The following is a 21999-nucleotide window of genomic DNA, read 5'->3' as shown; positions in this document are numbered from 1 at the left end:
AAAAAAAATGTGACAGCAGGAGAGCCTTGTCTGACTGACTTTAACTTTTGCATGGTGGAGAACAGCATGTTCAATTTCAATAGGCCCCCAATCCCTGGGATTGATAAGAAAGAATGAATGAATGTGTGAATGGAATGAATGAATGGATGAAACAATCTTCCTGGCATGTTTGACCATCCCCTCACTCTAAATCCTTTGTGGTTTTTCATCTGCCTGGACAGTGGCTGGTTCCTTGGTGGCCCTGGGAACACATCTAGTTCCTGAGAATGAAACACCACTTTCTGGCTGGTGAGAGTGGCCCTTGCTGGCACACTAAGTGCCTGGGACCTTCACAGCTGGAGCAATACAGCTGTCTTGTAGGAATAGGCCCAGCTCCAGCCCACTGAAACAGGTCACAGTTTGTGATCATTCCTTTTAAAAGACCAGACCTGCCTCTGTATTCTATGGACTAGAAGTGGTACCACACCTGCATTCCAACAGCAGTGTGCTCATTAGGGGCGGTGACTGATAAACATTCCACCCAGCCCCCATTTTCTTGCACTTCAAAAACCAAAGTTAGGCACTGGGGAGATGGCTCAGTGGAATAAGCGCTTCCCTGGCAAGCTCAAGGGCCTGAGTTCAATCCCCGGTTTTGCAAAAAAAAAAAAAAAGTTGATGGTGACCCAGTGTTGTCCCCATTCTGCCCAGATGGAAGCATCAGAGGGGAGCAAAGAATTAAAAAGAGGGAATTTGAAGTGCAGAGGTGGAAAACTAGGATGTGTGTTCTACATTTTGAAATGTAATGTATTGACTTAAAAGTGGAAAAAAGAAGTGCCTAAGTTTGTCTCCTCCATTTCCCGTCCAATACTCCAATACTCGGGCTATTTATCAGGGTGCCTTTCTCCCCAGCTATTTACTAGAGTAGAGCTTTGCAAAGCCGGTTTCCTAGCAGCCGCATGCAGCAGGCCCATTCATAGGACAATAGATGGAAAGGGAAGAAAGAGCTTGGTTTGTTTAAACTGCCTCTGTCTTCATTCACGGCCTGATGTCCATGTGCATTGTGACATCCACAATGGCACTAAAGGACTCATTGTAGCCGAAAACAAATCAAAACAGAATAAGGGATGCTAAGATAAAAGAGTCGTGCAGCAAAATTGATAAAAACAATCTAAGTCTTACATCTGAGATTAATGTTACTTTTTGGCAGTGTGGCCTATGGTCCAATATTTATAATAACCACGAGAGTTAGATAAAAAGATAAATGGGAGCTCTACGTTTAGAAGCATTCACATAGGGTAAGTTTGCAGGGATGCTTTCGAAGCTGTTTAATAATCATTAGTCTTTGTTTGCACAACATTTGGGGGCCTGCGCGCCACACTTCGTGTTTACTTCTCCCCGGTAAACAGCCTTCCCCGGCCACGTGGGGACCGCTCCCCTCAGCTCCTCTGCTCCTTTCCCCCCAAGGAACCCACATAGCTGTTGCAGCGACCCCGCTCAATTCGGCAAGCAACAGGTGGAAAGTTGAATAACTTCACACGTTTTTTAAGGAGGGGGGTGGGCTGGAGGCAAGGCTTTTGGGAGCCGATTTAAGGATTAGATCAGATGTTATTGCTAGTGAAAAATTAAACAGCCCGGTGCTCTGGGGAGTACAGATTAATATATTTAGTGACTCTGCACACAAAGGCCGCTCATTGTAGCCACGTCTGAATGCCTGTGAATAGGACAGAACATATGCAGCCTGTCACCGCAGGTGCCCACATCTGTTCTTCCCCGGGCAGATGCTCACAGAAAAGGGGAAATGGGGAGGCCAAGGGAGGACATCGCTCCCCAAAGCCTCCACGAGCATCTTGTCCTGGGATCCTCGGGAGTGGAGGCGCGGATCCCGGGGGAACGTTAGTGGGGAGGCGGGGAGCTGGCCCGCGCCCAGCGTTAACCCGGAAGACCCTGGAACCCCACCTCCCGCCGAACGCCCCAAGGGCAGGGCCAGCGTGGGAGACTGGCGGGCTCCCTGGCTCCTCGGGCGACAGGTGACGAGACCTCCTGAGGGCGGGGGCGCCTGGCATAAGAGGACTCGGTTCACCAGCCCCGCGCGTGCTCAACATCTCCCTTTCTCTCCATCCCCGGTTGCCAAAATCGTGAGCTCCCCATTCCTGAGTGCGAGGACGCGACCCAGGGCAAGAGTAGTGAAAGAGTTCCCGCAGGCGGAGTGCTCGAGAGCGCAAGCAGGGGCACTCAGGTTCACCCCGATGGCGCGCAGCCGGAGGGTCCCCGTCGACCCTCATCCCGACCTAGAGCGCAGGCCGCCCCCAGCTTCCTCCCGCACCTCCGCCCACATCCGCTCGGCGCCACCTCCGAGAAGCCCTCGGGGCGTCCGCCTCTCGCGCGCCCTGACTCCACGTGGCCCCTCGCGGCCCCGCCCCCACCCCGCAGCGCCGCGCGTTAGGCAGCGGAAAGTTCGGAGTGGCTCCGAGCAGCTGCCGCGTAATCTGATCCTGGGACAAAGGCGCGCCCGCCGGTGCTGCTGCCGCAGGTAAACACGCGCTTTGTCATGGAGATGAGCGCAGGACAGCCCGGAGCAGATGACCCGCGGTTCCGAGGGGAAGGCGGCGGGCGGGCGACCCGTCATCTGCGCCGGGGCCGCCAGCTGAGCCACGCGACTCGCCCTTTCTCATGCAAATCAGCACATGCCTTTGCAACTTTCCGCGGACCTGCCGCGGCCACCTCCGATCCACGCGCGGGAGGTGAAGTGTCCGGCTTGCGTGGCGGCTCAGAGCTCTCCCCGCCCCCAGAGGATAAACAAAACACCCAGGTGGGCAGGAGCATTCACGCCTTTCCCAGACAAGGCCGCCTGCCCCATTAAAATGGAAAAGATCTAGAACTTGAAGTGTCCTAAGCTAGCCAGCCGCCCAGGGGGTCCGCGGGGGCGTGCGGAAGGCTTCACCAGCCAAGGGGATGCGCTGCGCGGAGGGCGGAGGCGCTCTGGCCGTCCCTCTCCAGGTTCTCGCCGAACATCAAGAGCAAAGTTCTCGCCTATTAAACGTCATCCTGGATCTGCTCCCCTTCAGCTCTGCAGAACTGGGTGCTTCGGGTTAGAAAAATAAAAGTTAGAAATAAAGATCCCGACACAACCACAATCAAGTATGAACACGTCTGTGTACATATTTAGGTAGGTGTGGCCGGTAAATGTAAGCCCGGAGGTGTGTGTGTGTGCCCAAAGATGGCTTTAGGAGTTAGGGAGTACCTAATCTATCACAGCCAGACTGGGGTGGGGGGCGGGAGCTGGGGGGATGGGCAAGAGACCAGGGCGCGCCTGGCTTCCTCTCTCACAGCAAGCAGGGAATCCTCTGCTATTGTAACTACTTTCAGATTCCAAAACTGGTCTGCAGAGACTGGGAGTGTTGAGATGTGATACTAATACTAATTAATAAACAGGCTTTCTGTCCCTCTTTTTCTTATTATTCTTTTTTTATTTTCGTTTTCTTTTCTTTTTTTGGTTTTTCGTGAAAGCTGGCATGTTTGATCAACACCAGATTTGTTGTCTGGAAGTTTTTTTATTTTGTTGTTCTGAACAAGGACCCTAATTCTTCTTGGGGATAAGAGAACCTCTCTGTTGGGTATACAGTATTCAGTTGGTCTAAGAAAACACAAGCCCCACTCAAGTCTCCAGATTTGTTTACACAGAAACTGAACCTATGCTGGGCTGGAATCTGACCTGTTTTGGGTGCTGTTTACTGCAATCTGCCTGGGCCCTGCTGCCTACCGCAGCCGCGGGCCATCACACACACAATCGAGCCTTTGGGTGGAAGGGGTTGGAGCATGTTTGGAGGCTCACAGTATTAACTCACACACTGCAGAGGATGGGCACGTCTAATTTACCAAGATGACTCCTGGCCACCATCAAATGACATAACAGGAGAAAATAGGCAAGGTCTCTAACAGAACTGTAGGTTGCTGTGCCTGTCTATACAACTTGAGCTGCCCCTGACCACTGAAGTTATTCAGAGGATGAGTTGCACATGCCTGGAGAAAAGAATCACTACCACCACCAGGCAGCAAATGCTTCCTTCTACTCTTGTGTCTGATATATTGGGTGCCTTCTAAGCCTTAATGAGCCTCACTTTGTACAGTAAATTTGCTGAGGCATCAAAAAGTATTTAAAAGAAAGTTTCCTGCTTTCTCCTAATGAGCAAGGTGAGGATTTATGGCGTATGGGGAGGAGGGAATCTGGCAGCTAGGGCCAACAGCGAGTCAGATCTATTTAACATCTCTAGTTTAAGCTCCCTTCTGCATTTGGGGGGTTCAGAGTGCTTAGTTGTAGTATAGAGACATGCAGTTAGGGAGTGAAAAAACGCCATTTGGTTTGGAGCAGATGGCTGGCTAGGGGGCTGATGGCGTCTAAAGGCGTGTCATCCCCCTCCAGCTCAAATCCCTAAGGGCTCCCCTTGTCTTCCCAATCAATGAAAATTAAAGTGCAAAGAAAGGATGAATAGTTGGACCTCGAGTCTCTCCTTTGTTCATCCCAGCTACTGGTGCGCAGGAGTTAAACTACAACAGGCTCCTATAGAAATGCTTAAGTTAAACAGTCTCCCCTTTAGCTCAGCTTTTGAAAGAAGGGAAGAGGAACCAACTTGGGGGTGGGAGATGGAAAAAGTGGAGAGAAGAGGAGGAGGAAGAAGAGGAGGAGGAAAAGAAGGGGAAGATGGGGGAGGAAGAAGAGGAGAAGGAGGAGGAGATGGAGGGAGAAAAGGACTTTCTGCTTGATTTCCCCAATACAGAATCGCGTGGCATAAATTAAGTTGGAAAAGAATGAAGGCTTTGGGCAGGATTCTGATGGATTTTACGATGCCTTTCAGTTCTGCTTTGCGCTGTAATCGAGAAATCTGTGCCATGTCAATTTAACAAATACTTGATACTAAGGGGGGTTTGTTAAAGATTTGGGGCAAGTCTTTTTCCCTCAAAGTTTAAGCCCTTGCGCGTGGAACTTTTTATTTCCAGTTTTCTAAACAGGCATTCAAATGAGCCTGCTTCCCACTTCCATCTTCTAATTAAAAGGTTCCTGATATTTCATTTCTTCCTGAAATCTGCACTGTCTCAGGGACACTCAGGATTCTGCATTCTAACCTTGCATTCCTTTTTCATCTGTACCTCTCTGCTCTGGGAATCCTCTCACCTCTCCACAGGGAACAGCTTCTGAGTCACAGGGAGCAGAAACCCTCAGAAAGTAGCTTTGGGAGGAAACATTACCCTAGTAAAAAAAGGATGCTGACACTAGGTGGCAAGATTAAATTAGGATTTGAGCTGGCCGAGCCCTGTGGCAATGCAAGTACATGCTTGCAAAGGACAAGGACAGTGGGTTTGACACTGTCCTTTGGGGTGGCAGTCCTTCTGAAGCCTCCATTTGCTCAACATGAAACAATGGGGGTGAGTTTCCTAGTGGGGCCCAAGCCCTCCTTTCTCACCACAGCCTTAAACACTCTGTACAGGGCTTTTGGCTAGCTCTGGTTTTCCACCTGGTGGCAATGGGGAATTTAAGTGCACATCTCTGTGGATCCTAAAAACTTAAAGTATTTGTGAGACACCTTGGCAGATGTCCGATCACTGAAAAGGAGTGAAGCAATCCTGATACCAGGTGTAGATAACCAGAGGGACCATCCCAGATGACTTCTCAAAGTGACCCTTGAGATTGATGACGCCAGGGGTATCCTGGGTGTTTGAGGGGGTCCCCATTTTCAAATGTGTCAAAACACTGTTATGGAGACACCAGACTTGGATAGTGATGACTCTGCAGGACAGTGCAGTTGTCTCCTGTCAGGCCTGCCACACCAAAAGCAGGACACTGCCCGGGTCCCTCTGGGGGCTGTGCTGGGCTCTCACCTCATTTACTTTTCTTTCTTCGTCTTCTTCTTTTTTGGGGGGGGTATTGGGAATCGAACTCAGGACCTTGTGCTTGCCAGGCAGATGCTGCACGAGGAGCTGTATCCCCAGCCTTCTAAGGAAGCTTCCAAGGTGCTGCGGCCAGGGGTAAGGACCAGCAGTCAGGGATAGAAAGGGTCGCAGCGAACGCGCCCTATACAAAGCCGGATGCCAGAGGAGGACGATGCGCTTTGGCTTACTCCCGGCCTGGAAGCAGGAGAGCAGTTGAGATAATTCACTGTGGTGCGTGTTCTCGGCCCTCCCAATAAACTCATTTCCCATAAAAAAATGAAAACAAAAGTTCTAGTGTCTGACGGACATGTAAAAACCTAATAAGGTGACGATTGTGTAAAGGTTGTGGGCTGGGGGGCCAGGCTAGAGGGGTCTTTGGAACATGTGCCGGACATTGTCGCAGAGGCCGCAGCGCGCGGAGGGGGCTTTTTCTCTCGGCATTGTGCGGCGAGCAGGTGCTGTCTGCATTACCATACAGCTGAGCGCACAAAGAGCCACTGATTCAGCCTCGCACAATAACAGACTGCCTTAATGACAGCCACGCGAACGACACACACCAAACTCACTTTTTACCAAGCCGAGGGAGGCCGAGGGGGCAATGCCCAGGAGAGAGGGGCCCGAGACCCAGGGAAGGTGGTGGCGGCACAGGGTGCGTGTGTGTGTCTTGGGGAGGGGGTAGTTCAAGGCTTCCGGCTCCCCTGGCTCGGGGGACACGCTGCTCACACTCAGACCCCCACCCTAGCGGCCGCGGACTACACAGGGACACCCAGGGCGCCGGACGCCGGGGGCCCAGGGGTCAGCCCCCGACCCCGCGCCCCGGATCTGCACTTTCCTAGATTCAGTCGCCTTCCATGGCCGGGAGTATCTGGGGCCGACCTCCTCAAACTTCTCAAAACTGCCGCCGCGCACCAGCCACCCCCGCCCCCCGACCCCCCACCGCCTGCCCCTTCCTACCGCGCCCCCGCCCCGCCCCCTCTCGGAGCCTCCTCCTTAGGAAGAGTCCTCCCGGAGGAGGGGCGGTCTCCGAGGGGCGGCCGGGTCTCCAACCCCTCCCTCCCCACGCCCCCGGGACGCGGCCAGCGCGCGGACCCCGGGAGGCGGGCTCCGGGCCGGGAGGGATCTGGAAGAGGGCGAGCCCGGTGCTGGGCCGCGGGAGGAAGCGCAGGCCGCCCGCCAGGCTCCGAGGGTCTGCAGGTCTTCAGGCCCGGGCCGCGGTGGTGGCATCAGCTCCGAGAGCAGAGGGATCCCTTCCGTGAACATTTTGCAGGCATGTAAATGAGTGCGTTTTGTGCGGTGCGGGAGGAAGGCGGAGGGGCTGGGGGCGGGGGCAGGGGAGGGCCGGGGGCGGGGAGGTGGGGGCGGGGAGGAGGGTTGCACATTTTACAGCTCACTGACCATTTGGCGATCCATTGAGAGGAGGGTTTGGAAAAGTGGCTCCTTTGTGACAGCTCTCGCCAGATTGGGGGGCCGTTCATTTGCATCTCATTAGGCATGCGGCCGGCCGGCGGAATATAAGGGCGGCAGGCGCCGGCCTTCGGCAGATCCTCGGCGCGCACTCGCGGATCCCTGTCCTGTTGAGGGCAGTCGCTCGAGAGGACGGGCGCCGCGCGAAGCTTCTCGGCCCGGGCCTCGGGTCCAGGGCGGGCTGACTCGAATGGCATTGGCCAGATTTGTCGGGAAGACGCGAGGCTTGGCGCTGGCGCAGGAGCCGCAGGCGCGGAGCGCTCCCGGAGCGGCCGCCGCTGAGTGACACCGGGCCCCAGTGACACCAAGCCCCAGTGACACCGGGCCGCGAGCGCAGGGAGCGCGCCGCACACTCACCGCGCACCCGCCGTCCCTTCCGCGCTCCGCGCGGCCCAGGATTATCGCCTCGCCCGTGGGATATCCAGACCACCGCCTTCTAATCGGCCTCCGCAGGAAGCCTCCGTCGCTCTCTTGGGAATTAAACTGAATGTCTGGACGCTTGCGCGCTCTCGCTTTTTCTGTCTCCATCTCTATCTGTCTCTATCATCTCTATCTCTATCTTGAAGACGCTTAAACAAAACCAGGAAGCAGACGATCCTCACCTACTCGTGGCTTGGAAGAAAGGAGAAAACCGCAAATTGCGTCTCCTGCGCAGCCGGAGCGAGCTCTTTCTCTCGCGCAGCGCGCATCGCGGAGCGCGGCTCCCCGCGGCGGATCCACAGGACCGCAAACCTCAGAGGGGCCGAGACCGTCCGGAGCAGGAATCCCGGGCGCCCCACCTGCCCGCGCCCCCGCCCCAGAGGAGGCCCGGGACACCCGGAGGCGCGCGCCGCGGGACCATGGGCCGTCGGAGCGCGCTGGCCCTCGCCGTCGTCTCGGCCCTGCTGTGCCAGGTAGGGGCCGGGCGGGCGGTGCGGCGGAGGGCGGGGGCGCGCAGCTGTCCGCCGAATGCGGAGCCTACGAGCGAGCCACGGCCCGCGCCCTCACGCCCTTCCCCGTGCAGGTCTGGAGCTCGGGTGTGTTTGAGCTGAAGCTGCAGGAGTTCGTCAACAAGAAGGGGCTGCTGGGGAACCGCAACTGCTGCCGCGGGGGCACGGGCCCGCCATGCGCCTGCAGGACCTTTTTCCGAGTGTGCCTCAAGCACTACCAGGCCAGCGTGTCCCCCGAGCCGCCCTGCACGTACGGCAGCACCGTCACGCCGGTGCTGGGCGTCGACTCCTTCAGCCTGCCTGACGGCGACAGCGCTGGCGCCGACTCTGCCTTCACCAACCCCATCCGCTTCCCTTTTGGCTTCACCTGGCCGGTGAGTGCCGCATATGCGTTCCCCGGGCGGGCGGGCGGGCACGGTGGGTGGGGGCTGGCACACCTGTCTTACGGGCACAGCCCAAGACGAAGTGTGGGTCTGTCTGTTGCCTAGCCTTCTGAAAAGGGCCCGTGGGCACTGGAGGTGACCCTGGGCTGTGGTGAGGATGCAGGTAGGACCCAAACCGTCCAAATCCAGGACATACCATAGGCGCCACTGTGCCTGTCTCTGCAGTCAGACGTTTCACGCTGGGAAGTACTGTTCTCAGCCCCCAGGCCTAGGCCTGGTCCCATCCTGCAGGACTAATGACAGCTGTCCTCCAGCCTCTTCACTGTCCCACTTGACTGCCTGAGCTCTCCTACTCTCCCCCTTCATGATATCCTGTACTAACAGGCTGAAAAAAACAAACCAAAACAAAACAAAAAAACAAACAAAAAAATGACACACCAGGAAAGCAATCTTTTCAAAGTTTCTCTGATTCCATAAATGAAGTGAGGCCAGTGAGAGATGACAAGACCCTCTTGGATGCTGCTGGGTTACCAGCCTCTGTCCTGACTTGCGTGTCCCAGAGACTGACTTTACAGATGCCCCTTTCTGGTTTGTCTCATGTCCACTCTTCTCCCCAGGGCACCTTCTCTCTGATCATCGAGGCCCTCCACACAGATGCTCCTGACGACCTTGCCACAGGTAACCACATGTTCACGCCCAAGACTGTGCACAGCTTCCTCACCTGAGATGTAGCTTACTGTACCCTCAAACTCTGCTGGTTTTCATTCTGCATGTGTGCCAGTCGCTCCAGGCCCAAGGCCTTCTTCCCATGCAAGGGACATGCCTGCCATCTCCCTCTTGGTCCCTAAGCCCTGTGTTCCTGGTTGGGACTGACTAGAGCATCTTCTCCTCCCCCAGAAAACCCAGAAAGGCTCATAAGCCGCCTGGCCACCCAGAGGCACCTGACGGTGGGTGAAGAGTGGTCCCAGGATCTGCACAGCAGCGGCCGCACAGATCTCAAGTACTCGTACCGCTTTGTGTGTGACGAGCACTACTATGGAGAGGGCTGCTCGGTGTTCTGCCGCCCCCGGGACGATGCCTTCGGCCACTTCACCTGTGGGGAGAGAGGCGAGAAGGTGTGCAACCCGGGCTGGAAAGGCCAGTACTGCACCGAACGTGAGTCCTGTGGGAAGGCCGCTCCTTCTTGCTGCTGTGCTTGGCGGTGGTAGTGGGGCTGTTGAGGAGGCCTAGGATTATGAGCTTTAGCACAAGAGAGAACCTTGGACATGTTCTGATGGGGAAACAGAGGCCCAAAGTGCAGGGCTTCCTCTCTGATGTCTTACAGTCGGGAGCAGGGTCAGGGTCAACTCAGGCATTTTCACATCCAAGACAGTGTTTACTCACTATAGGAAGCTGCCTTTCTTCATCAGGGAGGCGTTCAGAGACAAGGCCAGGGGTCAGGAAGCGAGGCTGTGCTCCCCCCAGGGTGTGTGCATGTGGAGGGAGGGGAGGAAGGAAGGGAGGAACAGTCACAGAGCGGGTGTGTGCAGGACTTGCTCTCCACACTGTCCTGGCTGTGACGTCTCCTCAGGAAGATCCGCTTTCTCTTCCCTGATTTGGGGTATTTGACCTGACCACCGAACAAGCCAATTTCAAAGATTTCCTGTGGTGCACACTGTTTATGCTTTCCTGGTGGGAGGTTTTTATTCCTGTGGGTCTGTGGATACCAGGGACAAGTGTGTTAAAGCCACAAGGGTGAGGGGCACACCTCTCCTTGTCCTGTTTGAGTGCTCCTAGCTCCCTGCCTGCAAAGAAATGTAGGTACTGATGTAATCTCCTGGCAGGCAGGGAGCCCCTGGCTCTACTCTGGTTCATCTGGCCCTCAGAGAGCCTCTTTCCAGCTCTCCAAGGCCTCCCCACAGGCTGGCCACCCTGGCCTGTTGGTACAGCATTTCCCCACAGTCAAGGGTTGGTGAGCTGCCAGGGAAACACCCCCACCCCCACTAGGCCATGAACTTTCATTCTCCTGCCCTGGAGCAGGTGAACTCTGGACTCTGTGAGGCCTCCAACCTCTGGGGTGGGGGGATAGGAAGAGAGTGGCTTACTCAGCTCTGATTTGTGCACGGAGGTGAGGGGACCTCTCATTGCAGGAAGGCCCAGCGTCATTGCTGCTTAGTTCCCCATCTCTGTCAGGGCTCCATGGAGGTCCTTTTAAGCTCTGCCTTGGCCCAGGCGCGTTCTGTTTTCTTAAGAACTGGCAGAGTGGCTCCTCAGTGAGTTTCATAACTGGGAAAGTTAGCCAGCTCGAAGCCTCAGCCAGCGCCCCCATCCCTGGGGCAGCTCCGACCTCCTGGGTTGCCTCCCACTGAGCTTTCCTCTATTTTCACCCATGGTTCTGGGGTAGCCAGAAACCCGAACTTTTTTCTTATTCAATCACCTAGTCTCTCCCCGCCCAGCTTGCACGTGCCATAGATTAGATCTCTGGGAGGATAGGTGGCGGGTGTGCCTCCTGCTCCCATTGGCAGGAGCGTGTGTGTCTGTGTGTGTGACCGCACACACAGACACACATGCTAGGGCTGTGGGGGGACGTGGGGGGGCGGCATTGTTGCGCTGGGGCAGCTGCCGGGAGGGAAGAGACAATGGAGCAGCTGTCCTGCCCAGGCACCCTGCACACCAGCTGTCCACTCTTATCTGCACACACACTTTCTGGGATATTAAGAGGTGGAGCTTTGTGCATAGAATTGGGAAGTGGGGGAGGAGGAGGGGGAAGACTTCTGACCCTCTTGTAGAAGAAAAGGGGATGGGTGGGGGTGGGGGCTTCCGAGAGCCCTTTTGTCCGGGAGCCACTGTATTAAGAAGAATGCTCATTCTAAGCTAAGTGAAGTCCAGAGCTCCCAGCCAGTGTGGGCCAGGGCTCCACTACCCAGGTGTGCTCAGCTAGGACCTGCAGACTGGGCATAGCTAGCTTCCACCATCCCCACCTGGAGCTTCGAGGGAGGCCCCAGGGTGGGGCTCAACCTGTGTTTATTTGCCTACAGCAATCTGCCTGCCTGGGTGCGATGAACAGCATGGATTTTGTGACAAGCCCGGGGAATGCAAGTAAGTTTCTGAAGTTGTTTTGCATTTTGTTTTCTGCCTCTGCTCGTTATCATTTTATACCCAGAGTATGGTATTTGTGAGCATGTTGTGCTTTACAACCATCAGTTGGAAAACTGCTAAAATGGGTTGAGTGAGGGGGCTGTCATCCTGGTGTTTTTGCATAGTGAGGGCTTGGGTGTGTACAGTGGTACCTTGGTTTGCAAGTTTAATTTGTTCTATATTTTGGAAAAGGTGGCCATGTTTGTGTTTGTGCGGAAAGATGGCTGTACTCATGTTGGTCACCTGATGCAGAGTTTGCAAACAACAAAATTTTGTCAGATGCTTCTGTTTGCGAACCAAATGTTGGCAAACAAAAGCACGTGTGAACTGAGGTCCCACTGTGTATGGGCGAGGGCTTGCCAGTCACCTAATGCAGTGGTGATGAAGGTGGACAGGCAGCAGGTGAAGAACGGTCACAGAAAGCAGGTGTTCACATACATGGTTCGTGGGCCTTGCTGGTGTTAGAACCATGCAGGGGGCTTTCAAATGTCCACCATCAGAACCCCTGAGGCAGTTCAGGCTTTCCAAGGTGACCCAGCATTCTGCCTAGCACACATTGCTGGTGCTGCCCCAGATGGCTTTTAATGTGCACCAGTGTCACTAGGAACCCAGCAGCGGTCAGCCTCTGTCTGATTGTTTTCTGCTTTTTCCCAAGGTGTAGGATAGGCTGGCAGGGACGGTACTGTGACGAATGCATCCGATACCCAGGCTGTCTCCATGGCACCTGCCAGCAGCCCTGGCAGTGTAACTGCCAGGAAGGCTGGGGGGGCCTTTTCTGTAACCAAGGTAAGCCTCCCAGCCCATAACTGCCCCTCCAAGGCAGCCTGGGACTTACCTGGCTCTTGGTTACTGGAAAAATAAAAGGCTTCCTGCATTTCCTTTGCTTCCCTCCTTTTCTGTCTCCACCCCAACAGATCTGAACTACTGCACTCACCACACACCCTGCAGGAATGGGGCCACCTGCACCAACACGGGGCAGGGCAGCTACACCTGCTCCTGTCGGCCTGGGTACACAGGTGCCAACTGTGAACTGGAGACTGATGAGTGTGCCCCCAGCCCCTGCCGGAACGGGGGGAGCTGCACGGTAAGTGGGTTGCTCCGTGGTCTTACCAAAGCCGGAAGCCATGGTCTGAAAGACAGTGTGAGGGTTTCCTGGAGTGCCTTAGGAAAGGCTTTCTGCCTCCCCACACAGGACCTCGAGAACAGCTACTCCTGCACCTGCCCGCCCGGCTTCTATGGCAGGGTCTGCGAGCTGAGTGCCATGACCTGCGCCGACGGCCCCTGCTTCAACGGTGGGCGATGTGCAGACAGCCCTGAGGGAGGCTACACCTGCCGCTGCCCTGTGGGCTACTCCGGCTTCAACTGTGAGAAGAAGATGGATCACTGCAGCTCTGCACCCTGCTCCAGTGGTGAGGGCAGCCGCAGGTTCTCGGGCACTGTCCTGGGCGCTAGGGTGTGTGTGTCCCATCTCAGTGGATGCAGAGCTTCATGAGCCACCTTAAGTTCGTGGCTCCCTTCAGCTGTGTAGTGGGAATTCTTGGTGGAGACTTTGTGCTTGAGTCTGGAAATGTGAAGTGGGAAGAGGGCAGGCTGGAGCTCATCTGTGCGTCCATTCCACAGGGCCACTGGTGGTCCACTGTGCCCAGGGTCAGGGCTTCTTGTGGGCCTGTGGCTATCCATAGCCTAGCGGATCAGGTCCCGATAGCAACGTGGCCATGTGCTTTCTGAGGGGGTAAATCCAGCGTTTGTCACCCAGTTCTGGTGCAGCCCTGTGAGGAGGCGTGTTCTGGGCCCTGGAGCTTCTTGTTGCGATGAGAGGTCAGGATGCTGAAACAGCCTCCCCGAGGAGAGCTGAGCCGCACAGCTCCCCTCTCCTCATCTGCTTCAGGCCTCTGCGCTCATTAATACTGGGGCCGTAGGCCAGGTGGCGTCCTTTTAAACCTTTGTTTCTGTCTGTAAGTTGAGTCTAGTGGTATCAGTCCTTTTGTCAGGCTCTTGTGAAGATTAATGCAGTAATCGGGCAAAGCGTTTTGCATGCTGCTTGTTGGAACATGCTGACCAAGAAATAGCAGCTTTTCTCATGATTCTAGTGTATGGGACTAGGTGTGGATTTCTCCTTATGGCTTGTGTTCAGGGTCGTGGACTATGCCCCCTGAGTGAAGGTTGTCTAGGGTCTGGTGACCCTCAGGGGCCATGTCTGTTAAGTGAGTATACTCACGTGGACACACACTGACTGCACCTGTCCCGTGTTCCAGGTGCCAAATGTGTGGACCTTGGCGATGCTTACCTGTGCCGCTGCCAGGCGGGCTTCTCTGGGAGGCACTGTGAGGACAACGTGGACGACTGTGCCTCCTCCCCCTGTGCCAATGGTGGCACCTGCCGGGACGGTGTGAATGACTTTTCCTGCACTTGCCCGCCTGGCTACACAGGCAGGAACTGCAGCGCGCCTGTCCGAAGGTGTGAGCAGGCGCCCTGCCACAACGGGGCTACATGCCATGAAAGGGGCCTGCGCTATGTGTGCGAGTGTGCCCAGGGCTATGGGGGCCCCAACTGTCAGTTCCTGCTCCCTGAGCCAGCTGGCCCCGTGGTGGTGGACCTTACAGAGAAGTACGTGGAGGGCCATGGTGGGCCGTTCCCCTGGGTGGCTGTGTGTGCTGGAGCAGTCCTAGTCCTGGTCCTGCTGCTGGGCTGTGCCGCCCTGGGAGTGTGCATCCGGCTCAGACTGCAGAAGCATCGGCTGCCAGCAGAGCCCTCCTGCCGGGGTGAGACAGAAACCATGAACAACCTGGCCAGCTGTCAGCGGGAGAAGGACGTTTCGGTCAGTGTCATTGGGGCCACACAGATCAAGAACACCAACAAGAAGGCCGACTTCCATGGGGACCAGGGGGCCGACAAGAATGGCCTCAAGGCCCGCTACACGGCAGTGGACTGTAACCTGGTACAGGACCTCAAGGGCGACGAAGGTGCCACCAGGGACACCCACAGCAAGTGTGACACCAAGTGCCAGCCTCAGGGCAACGCAGGGGAGGAGAAGGGCACCCCAGCCACACTCCGGGGGTATGTGCTGTGGTGGCAGGTGTGGGAGGGCCCTAGGGCGTCACGCGTGCCCCTCTGCTTAGCCTGCTTCTCTTTGTTTTCCCATTCAGTGGGGATGCGCTGGAGAGGAAAAGGCCAGAGTCCATGCACTCCGCTTCCAAGGACACCAAGTACCAGTCGGTGTACGTCATCTCTGATGAGAGGGATGAGTGTGTCATTGCCACCGAGGTCAGTTGCGGCGCACGCGAAGGGGGGCAAGGTGCCGGGTCGCTGAGGCGACCATCTGTCTGCCACTCACCCACTGTCTGTCTCTGCGCCTCTAGGTGTGAGAAGGAAATGGAATGGCGCAATTCCTGTTGCCCCAAGACAAGTGAAATTCCAAGGATCTATGCCCCCATGAATGCTGCTGAAGAGGAAGGGAGCCCGGGACTGCTGCTGAGACAGCTCGGGCGAGCTGGTCTCCTCCCGAGCAGCGCGCTGGCCGCGCCCGCGCTGCCCCGCCTGCCAGGCGCCCATTGCACTATGGACCGTTGCTGTCAGAGTTTATATTTAGCGTGGACCTGAGCGCTGCAGAGAAGCACGCCCTGCCCGCGCGCGTCCTGGGTTCTTGTGAGCCAGTCTTCTTGAACTAGAGACACAACTGCCTTCATTGTCCTTTTTGATACAGAAATGTGTTTTTTTTTTTTGTTTTGTTTTTGTTTTTTGTTTTTAGATAAAAAAATGTGTGTTATTTTTTTGGATTTGTAAAAATATTTTTCATGATATCTGTAAAGCTTGAGTATTTTGTGATGTTCATTTTTTTATAATTTAAATTTTGGTAAATATGTACAAAGGCACTTCGGGTCTATGTGACTATATTTTTTGTATATAAATGTATTTATGGAATATTGTGCAAATGTTATTTGAGTTTTTTACTGTTTTGTTAATGAAGAAATTCCTTTTTAAAGTATTTTTCCAAAATAAATATTATGAATGACAACCAGCAGTGTGGGTCCTTGTCCTTCCTCTTGAGCAGAGATAGGCCCCTCATGCCCGCTTCAAGGTCTTTGGGGACACAAGGCCTTGGTGGCTGTCTTAGTTACTCTTCTCTCGTTGCTGGGACAAATACCCGACACCCAAAATGAAGGAAGGAAAGGTTTATTTAGCTCACAGTTACTGGAGGTTTCAGTCCATACTCAGCTGGGTCCAACGCAGAGCAGCACATAGCAGAGGGCAACCTTTCATGGTGGTGGCAAAGAGCAAGAGTGCAAGGGAGGGGTAGCAGCAGCTCAAGCAGCTAGCTTCTCTTCCCACCTTACATTGTAATGCAAATTACCCGCCCTAGGGTAGGGGAAGTACTCACACCTATGGGTACTTCCCAGTACTTACCCACCTATGGGTAATCCCAGCAGTACTAAAACCCATAATCCCAGCCTTGGATCACACATAATCCCAGTGGATCATGAGTTAACACAAATTCTAGAAGTCCTCACTCCATGACTGCATGAGGCTTTGGGGGGACAACTAGACACAAACCATAACAGTGGCCCTCCTGCAAAACCTCCCCTGGCCTCGACTGGCACATTGAGAGTGTTCCCCCACCCATCCCCAGCTCCCGGCATGTCTGTGATCAACCACACTGCCCCTGGTGCCACTGAGGAGTTTGGAGAACCAACCACTGCCTCTAAGCCTGATTTATTTATTTTTTCAAGACTGCAACGAGACCTCCTTCGGGGTCCAGGAGGCACTTGTACATCAACACTACAGTGGCTTTTTAGGATGTTGCTTGTAAGTTTTTAATTATTTTTTTGGTCGGCTCAGCCTATCCTCAGGGTGGGGCTGGCGTGGCATGTGATGCTGGGGATCGAACTGTGGTCCCCTCTACCTGCCTAAGCTTGCCTAAGCAGGCACTTTAGAATGCTGAGGTATCTCGTCAGCCTTGTAAGTTTATTTTTAAATTGAAAGGTTAACTGCTTTGTAATTCATGCACAGATAGCAGCACTAAATACCCTTTACTGAGTGGGTGCTGCGTGCCAGGCCTTCTCCACTGTGCTAAGACGGCCACTCGAGTCCTGGTGCCTGTGGCGATCTTGTCATTGCCTGCTTACAGGTGCAGACAGGCATCGAGGTTGCTGGGCTCAGGATCACCCGTGGGAGTGACTATACTCACGTCGGGGCAGCCTGCCTCAGACCTTAGCGCAGGCATTGGCTGGCGTGCATCAGAAACGCAGCTGCATCATGATAAAAGAGCTGGAACCTAACAGCCTCCATCGCTGTTCAGATGACGGAGTAGGTAGTCAGCTAGCAGACAGCAAGTCCACGTGGGGAAAGGTGGCTGCTTCTGTGGCTCAAGGTAGGCACGGGCTGTAGTGAAGCCTCTGGGATGACTGAGGAAGGAGGCGTGCGTGCTGCTCTGCTCCTCAGTGTGGTGCGAATGTCAAGGCCCAGTGGGTTTTGCTGACAAGTCCAGCGTCAGCGAGGACTGACCACTGCCCAAGGAGTGGCAGTGTCCAAGGGCCTTTGGGTCTCTGAGATGCCCAGTGCCGTCCTGGCCCCATGACTCATCTGGTCTGTTAATTGCAAGGACATCAGGAAAATTAGTTTCTCACAGCCAGAGAAACAGTGGCAGGGCCAGACCCCTCCCTCCTGGGCTCTGCTCTTGCTCACTCTAGACTGTTGTCCCGTAGTGGAGGGTAGCTGTCATACTCCCATTGTCTGGGAACCTGGTGAGGGTTAGGGTGACTTGAGGCATCCTCTACTCAGGAAGGACTCGTCCACTCTCACTGCCTATCTAGAGGGGCCCAAATTGGTTCTAGTCAAAAGACTTAGTAAATTTTAGGAATTTGTAACATCATGAGATCTTGTGAAATTCAGGCCACAAGAGATCTCCAAGTGTTTTAAAATAATCTCACTTTCATCTTCCCAATCTTCTTTTTAAAATCAGAGAATGGGGCCAGCCAAATAGCTCAGTGGATTAAAGTGCCTGCAAACAGGCCCAGGGCTCAGGGGTTGAGACTAGGCATGGTGGCAAGCACCTGTAATCCCAGCTCTTGGGAGGCTGTAAACAGGTGGATCACTATGAGTCTGATCTAGTAGTGAGACCCTGAACACCCTGTAGACTCTTCTCTAAAATGCAAAAAAAAAAAAAAAAAAAAAAAAAAAAAAAAAAAAAAAAAAAAAAGCAGAGAACGAAGCTGTACTTGGATGCTAACACAGGAAGATAGACTTTGAGGGTAGCTTGGACAACAAGGCACTTTAGCAAGACTAAAAAAGGACACATGTAACTCAGTGTCAAAGCCCACTGCTTAGAAGCAGCCCTATAAACACAGATGCGCACAGGCACCAAGCGATGCCCAGCCGCAGTCAGCCTCCGTGGGCGCTCGCCAGGGCCTCCGCTGCTTTCTCTCCAAGAATGCCATAAAGAATGAGGCAGGAAGGAACAACAAACTGACTTCAAATGAGGAGGTAAAAATAGCAGGTTCTCTCAAGGCAGAGACGCTTGGCCGGGCCTCAGCGCTTCCAGTTCGAGAAGTGCCAGAGTGTGCCAACGTTAGCTTGCAGAGAGACCTGTTCCAACCCAGGTTGCGGCGGAGACACGAGGGCCACAGACCCCCGCTCATCAAATCCTCACTCCTGGAGCCAGAGCGCCTGGATCACCAGCGTGTCCACCAGGGAGAAGGCCAGCGACACATGTTCTCCTCATACTTCCTTCTTTTGGACATAATTTTGTACTTTCAGACATGGTGTAAGAATAGCACAAAGAACCTCATTATTAAAATAGTTTCCTGGGATGAGCTTCTGACCCCATTAGGCATCCATGTGTATTTCTCGGCGTTTCACAGTAAAGATGAGTGTCCCCATCTCAGCCGCTCCTTCAGAGCGGTGCAGACTCCAGGGGAGCCGTCTGCACAAAGGGAGAGTTACTATTGTCACCACTGCACTGTTCAGGTGGCAGAGATCTGGCAGAGGGAGCTGTGAGGCTCCCACCTCTCAGGCCCTTGTTCTCTGAGCACCGCCCGAACCCCAGGTTTATCGTGTGCTCCCTCATACCTGTCTTTTCCCTGCAAGCCCTGTTTCTTTCGGAGGAGCCACGGCAGCCACCAAGGTGTGCGTGGGTTAGGCTCTGCCACCTACCCTCAGTACGCTTGTTGGCCACCAGCGGGGTCTCTTCAAGAACACTGTAGGCTGTGAATTAACTGAGCACATTCGGCACAGGTCAGCAACACCAGCACTGAAGTCCTCCCGCCTCCCGAGCTGAATTTGCATCTGATCGTGGCTCTTAACCTTGTCGCTGGCTACAGGAACACAGGACTGAGAACATCTGCAAGGATGCCAGGCTCCACTCCACAGAACCCTGGGAGCTCTGCAGATCAGACAAATCACCAGGTGAACAAGGAACCTGCAGATGAAGATGTGACAGAGTGACTGATGGCAAGGCCCAGGCCTGGCTCCTGTTTCAAACAGTTTAAAAATGTATGAACCAACTTGTGAAATTTAAATGCTGACTGGATATTTTAATGGGTTTAAAGTCTATTTATTACTACTGCATTAAACAAACAAACTAGCTGTTATCATTTAGAGAACCATTTTGTATTTATGCACGAAGCTGTAGGAGCTGTAGAATTTATTTATTTATTTACTTATTTATTTATTTATTTCTTTTTGTGGCCAGCTCAGCCCACCCTGGTGGTGGGGCTGGCGTGGCATGTAGTACTGGGGATTGAACCGCAGTCCCTGCTCTTGGCCTCAGCTTGTCTATGCAGGCACTTTAGACCACTGAGCTATCTCTGTGGCCCAGAAGCTGTAGAATTAATTCTCCCTCCACCCGGCTGGCTGGCAGGTGGGCTGACACAGGCACAACAGGGCAGCACGGAGATTCCACTAAGAGGAGCTACACCGTGAGCACAGACGCAGCATGTGTGTGGGTTACCTGTGACCCGTGGGAGTGTAGAGGCGCTCCGCCCGAGGACACACACACATACACACACACACACACACACACACACCCCATGGCACGGTCTGTGGCCATCTGTGATGCTATCAATCTCATTGTACTTGGAGTGGTAGATTTTAAGGGGTGCATCCTGTCTTTGTATAGCACATTTCACATGAGAAGTTTTATAAGATTCCAACAAGCAAATTAAACAGGGTAAAGACAGCACTACTTAAGAACTTTGTTGCCAGAAAGTGTGGCGTCCAGTTCTAGGCTCTTCTGTGCTTTAGCTCTGCACCTGGCGACAGCCCGCACTGCTGAGCCTATTATAGAAAACAGCATAGCAAGCATCTGGCAGGCTGCAGGAGGAGCCCTATCTGCTGTCCCCACTAGGGACTTTTCCAAACATCCATCGGAGCATGTTGCTCAACTGACACTAGCTAATGGCTTCCGATTGCTTTCAGCACAGTTTAAAATCCTGAACTCGGTCTCTCAGGCCCTTGCGTAATCTGGCTCCTGATGTCCTTGCAGCCGGTTCTGTTGTTTTCCCTCCCGACCCTTTAGCTCTGGGCTCCTGCCATGGCGGCTGTGGGCAGCGTGGCTCTCTGCCCACTCCCAGCTCTGGGACTTTGCAGTGGCCCTCGGTCTCTCTGGAGTGCTGAGTTCTGTTGTCACTCTGGTCAGTTCCGCGTGAAAATGCCTTGCACTCAGGAAGCATTCTCCATCCAGACCTGGATCGTGGTCAGTGTTTGGAGCCACAACGCGAGTCCACATACAGAGACTATCTAAGCGGATGATCACACTATTTTGTTTTTGTTCTAATTAGGTACTAGACACAGCCCAATGTTCGATCCCATGTTTCCTTGGCGTTGTGCAGTTATGCCATCTCAGTCTGTGGACTTTATTGGAAGGACAGGGAAGGTAAGTGGTTCCCCAGGGTGGCAGAGCCTCAATGTGCACAGCGACAGGCGTTAGCCGGACACCCAGGGCTCAGGCGCCGAGCGCCTGCTGTGCCGCGGCAGTGTCTCTTGGTACAAGTATGAGATGCAAGAAACACTCTGAAATTCTGGGCATTTGCCATTTGGAAACAGTTCGGGGATAACTGTTTAAAGAGGATATGTGTCATTGCAGAGCATTATCGTTTTTTCCCAGAATAATTTTGATTTATATTTATTTGTTCAAATAAGTGAATGTTTCGATTTTGGAGGAAACTGGCCCGTCTCCCTTTGCTGATTGGTGGGGGCAGAGTGGCACTGTTCTCTGCTCCTGCTAACAAGCCTGGAAAAGAATAACCCTCTTTCTCAGTTACCCTGCTTGTCAGGGAGCATACACTGCTCTGTGCTGATCCGTTTTCTAGAGATGTCAGTTTTGAGGGGAATGACAGTGGGGTAACAAGCAGCTAGAGAACAGGCTTGTTCCACCGGGTCTCCCATCACTCAGGCCAGAATCTTTCTCTATAGGGACCAACAAGAGTTATTCATCAATTACGTGCTGAAAAGGACTCTAAGATCAGCCTGGAAGAAAACCACGTAGAACGACGCAGGTGGGACCTCCAGCAGTGAAGAAGGGAGAAGGTCCAGGGCCATCCCAAGGACAGGCCTGTGCTGCCTACGACTCTCAGGAGGGTAGATCTGTGCACAGTGCTCAGGAGGGCAGATCTCATGCTGTCCATGACCATCAGGAGGTCATATCTTCTGACACAGTGTTAGAATGGGGCAGACACTCAGCGGGAAGAGATGGTGGACTGGGATGGCCTTTCTGAGTTTCTGAGTTGTCTGTGTCCACAAACTACAGCTTTTACCTCTGTATACTGATTCTCACACTGACCAAATTTTGGTTATTGTTAAAGATAAGTTGAGCTGGATGTGTGGAAGAGTACTTGTTATGATTCGTATCTAGAAGTTGCCCCAGAGCCTCCTGTAGTTACGGGGCAGCTTCCAGAGTCAGTGACTGACTCCTGGTCCAATGCTGGGGTTAGGGGTGTGAGGGCTACATCCGCCATGGGGTGGGCAGAGGCTTGTTCCTGCTGCTGTTCCCCTTGTGCTCTTCTTACTTTTGCTGTTTTCTGCTGTCATGAATGGCTGCCCTCTGCCATGTGCTACTCTGCCTTGGAGTCGGCCGGAGTATGGACTGAAAACTACACAAACTATGAGCTAAATAAATCTTTGTTTCCTCAGTTCTTGGTGTGTGGTATTTTGCTTCAGTAACAAGAGCTGTACTCAAGATATGAGTTCAAGCCCAGCCTAAGTTACAA

At 53.8% G+C, this 21999-nt stretch overlaps 1 protein-coding gene across 1 annotated transcript; it reads left to right on the top strand.

Moving 5' to 3' along the window:
* Nucleotides 1–7402: 7402 nt before the first annotated feature.
* Dll1 (delta like canonical Notch ligand 1) lies at nucleotides 7403–15720 on the top strand. Its single transcript, XM_004644620.2, has 11 exons — nucleotides 7403–8261; nucleotides 8372–8671; nucleotides 9298–9358; nucleotides 9578–9835; nucleotides 11698–11758; nucleotides 12453–12583; nucleotides 12712–12881; nucleotides 12990–13206; nucleotides 14053–14854; nucleotides 14944–15061; nucleotides 15157–15720. The coding sequence occupies exons 1-11, from the start codon at nucleotides 8208–8210 to the stop codon at nucleotides 15160–15162; spliced, it is 2178 nt and encodes a 725-aa protein (XP_004644677.1). The 5' UTR covers nucleotides 7403–8207; the 3' UTR covers nucleotides 15163–15720.
* Nucleotides 15721–21999: the final 6279 nt, after the last annotated feature.

The sequence above is a fragment of the Octodon degus genome, unplaced genomic scaffold, assembly GCF_000260255.1.
Source record: "Octodon degus isolate 3935 unplaced genomic scaffold, OctDeg1.0 scaffold00205, whole genome shotgun sequence".
Classification (NCBI taxonomy): domain Eukaryota; kingdom Metazoa; phylum Chordata; class Mammalia; order Rodentia; family Octodontidae; genus Octodon; species Octodon degus.
The sequence above is the reverse complement of the archived record's forward strand: the minus strand, read 5'-3'. Positions and strand labels throughout refer to the sequence as shown.

Excerpts from the sequence above, each read along its gene's own strand:
- Dll1 (XM_004644620.2), top strand. The coding sequence starts at position 8,208 with ATGGGCCGTCGGAGCGCGCTGGCCCTCGCCGTCGTCTCGGCCCTGCTG. Across the intron at positions 8,672-9,297 it reads CTTTTGGCTTCACCTGGCCG|GGCACCTTCTCTCTGATCAT; the intron begins GTGAGTGCCGCA and ends TCTTCTCCCCAG. Across the intron at positions 9,359-9,577 it reads TCCTGACGACCTTGCCACAG|AAAACCCAGAAAGGCTCATA; the intron begins GTAACCACATGT and ends CTCCTCCCCCAG.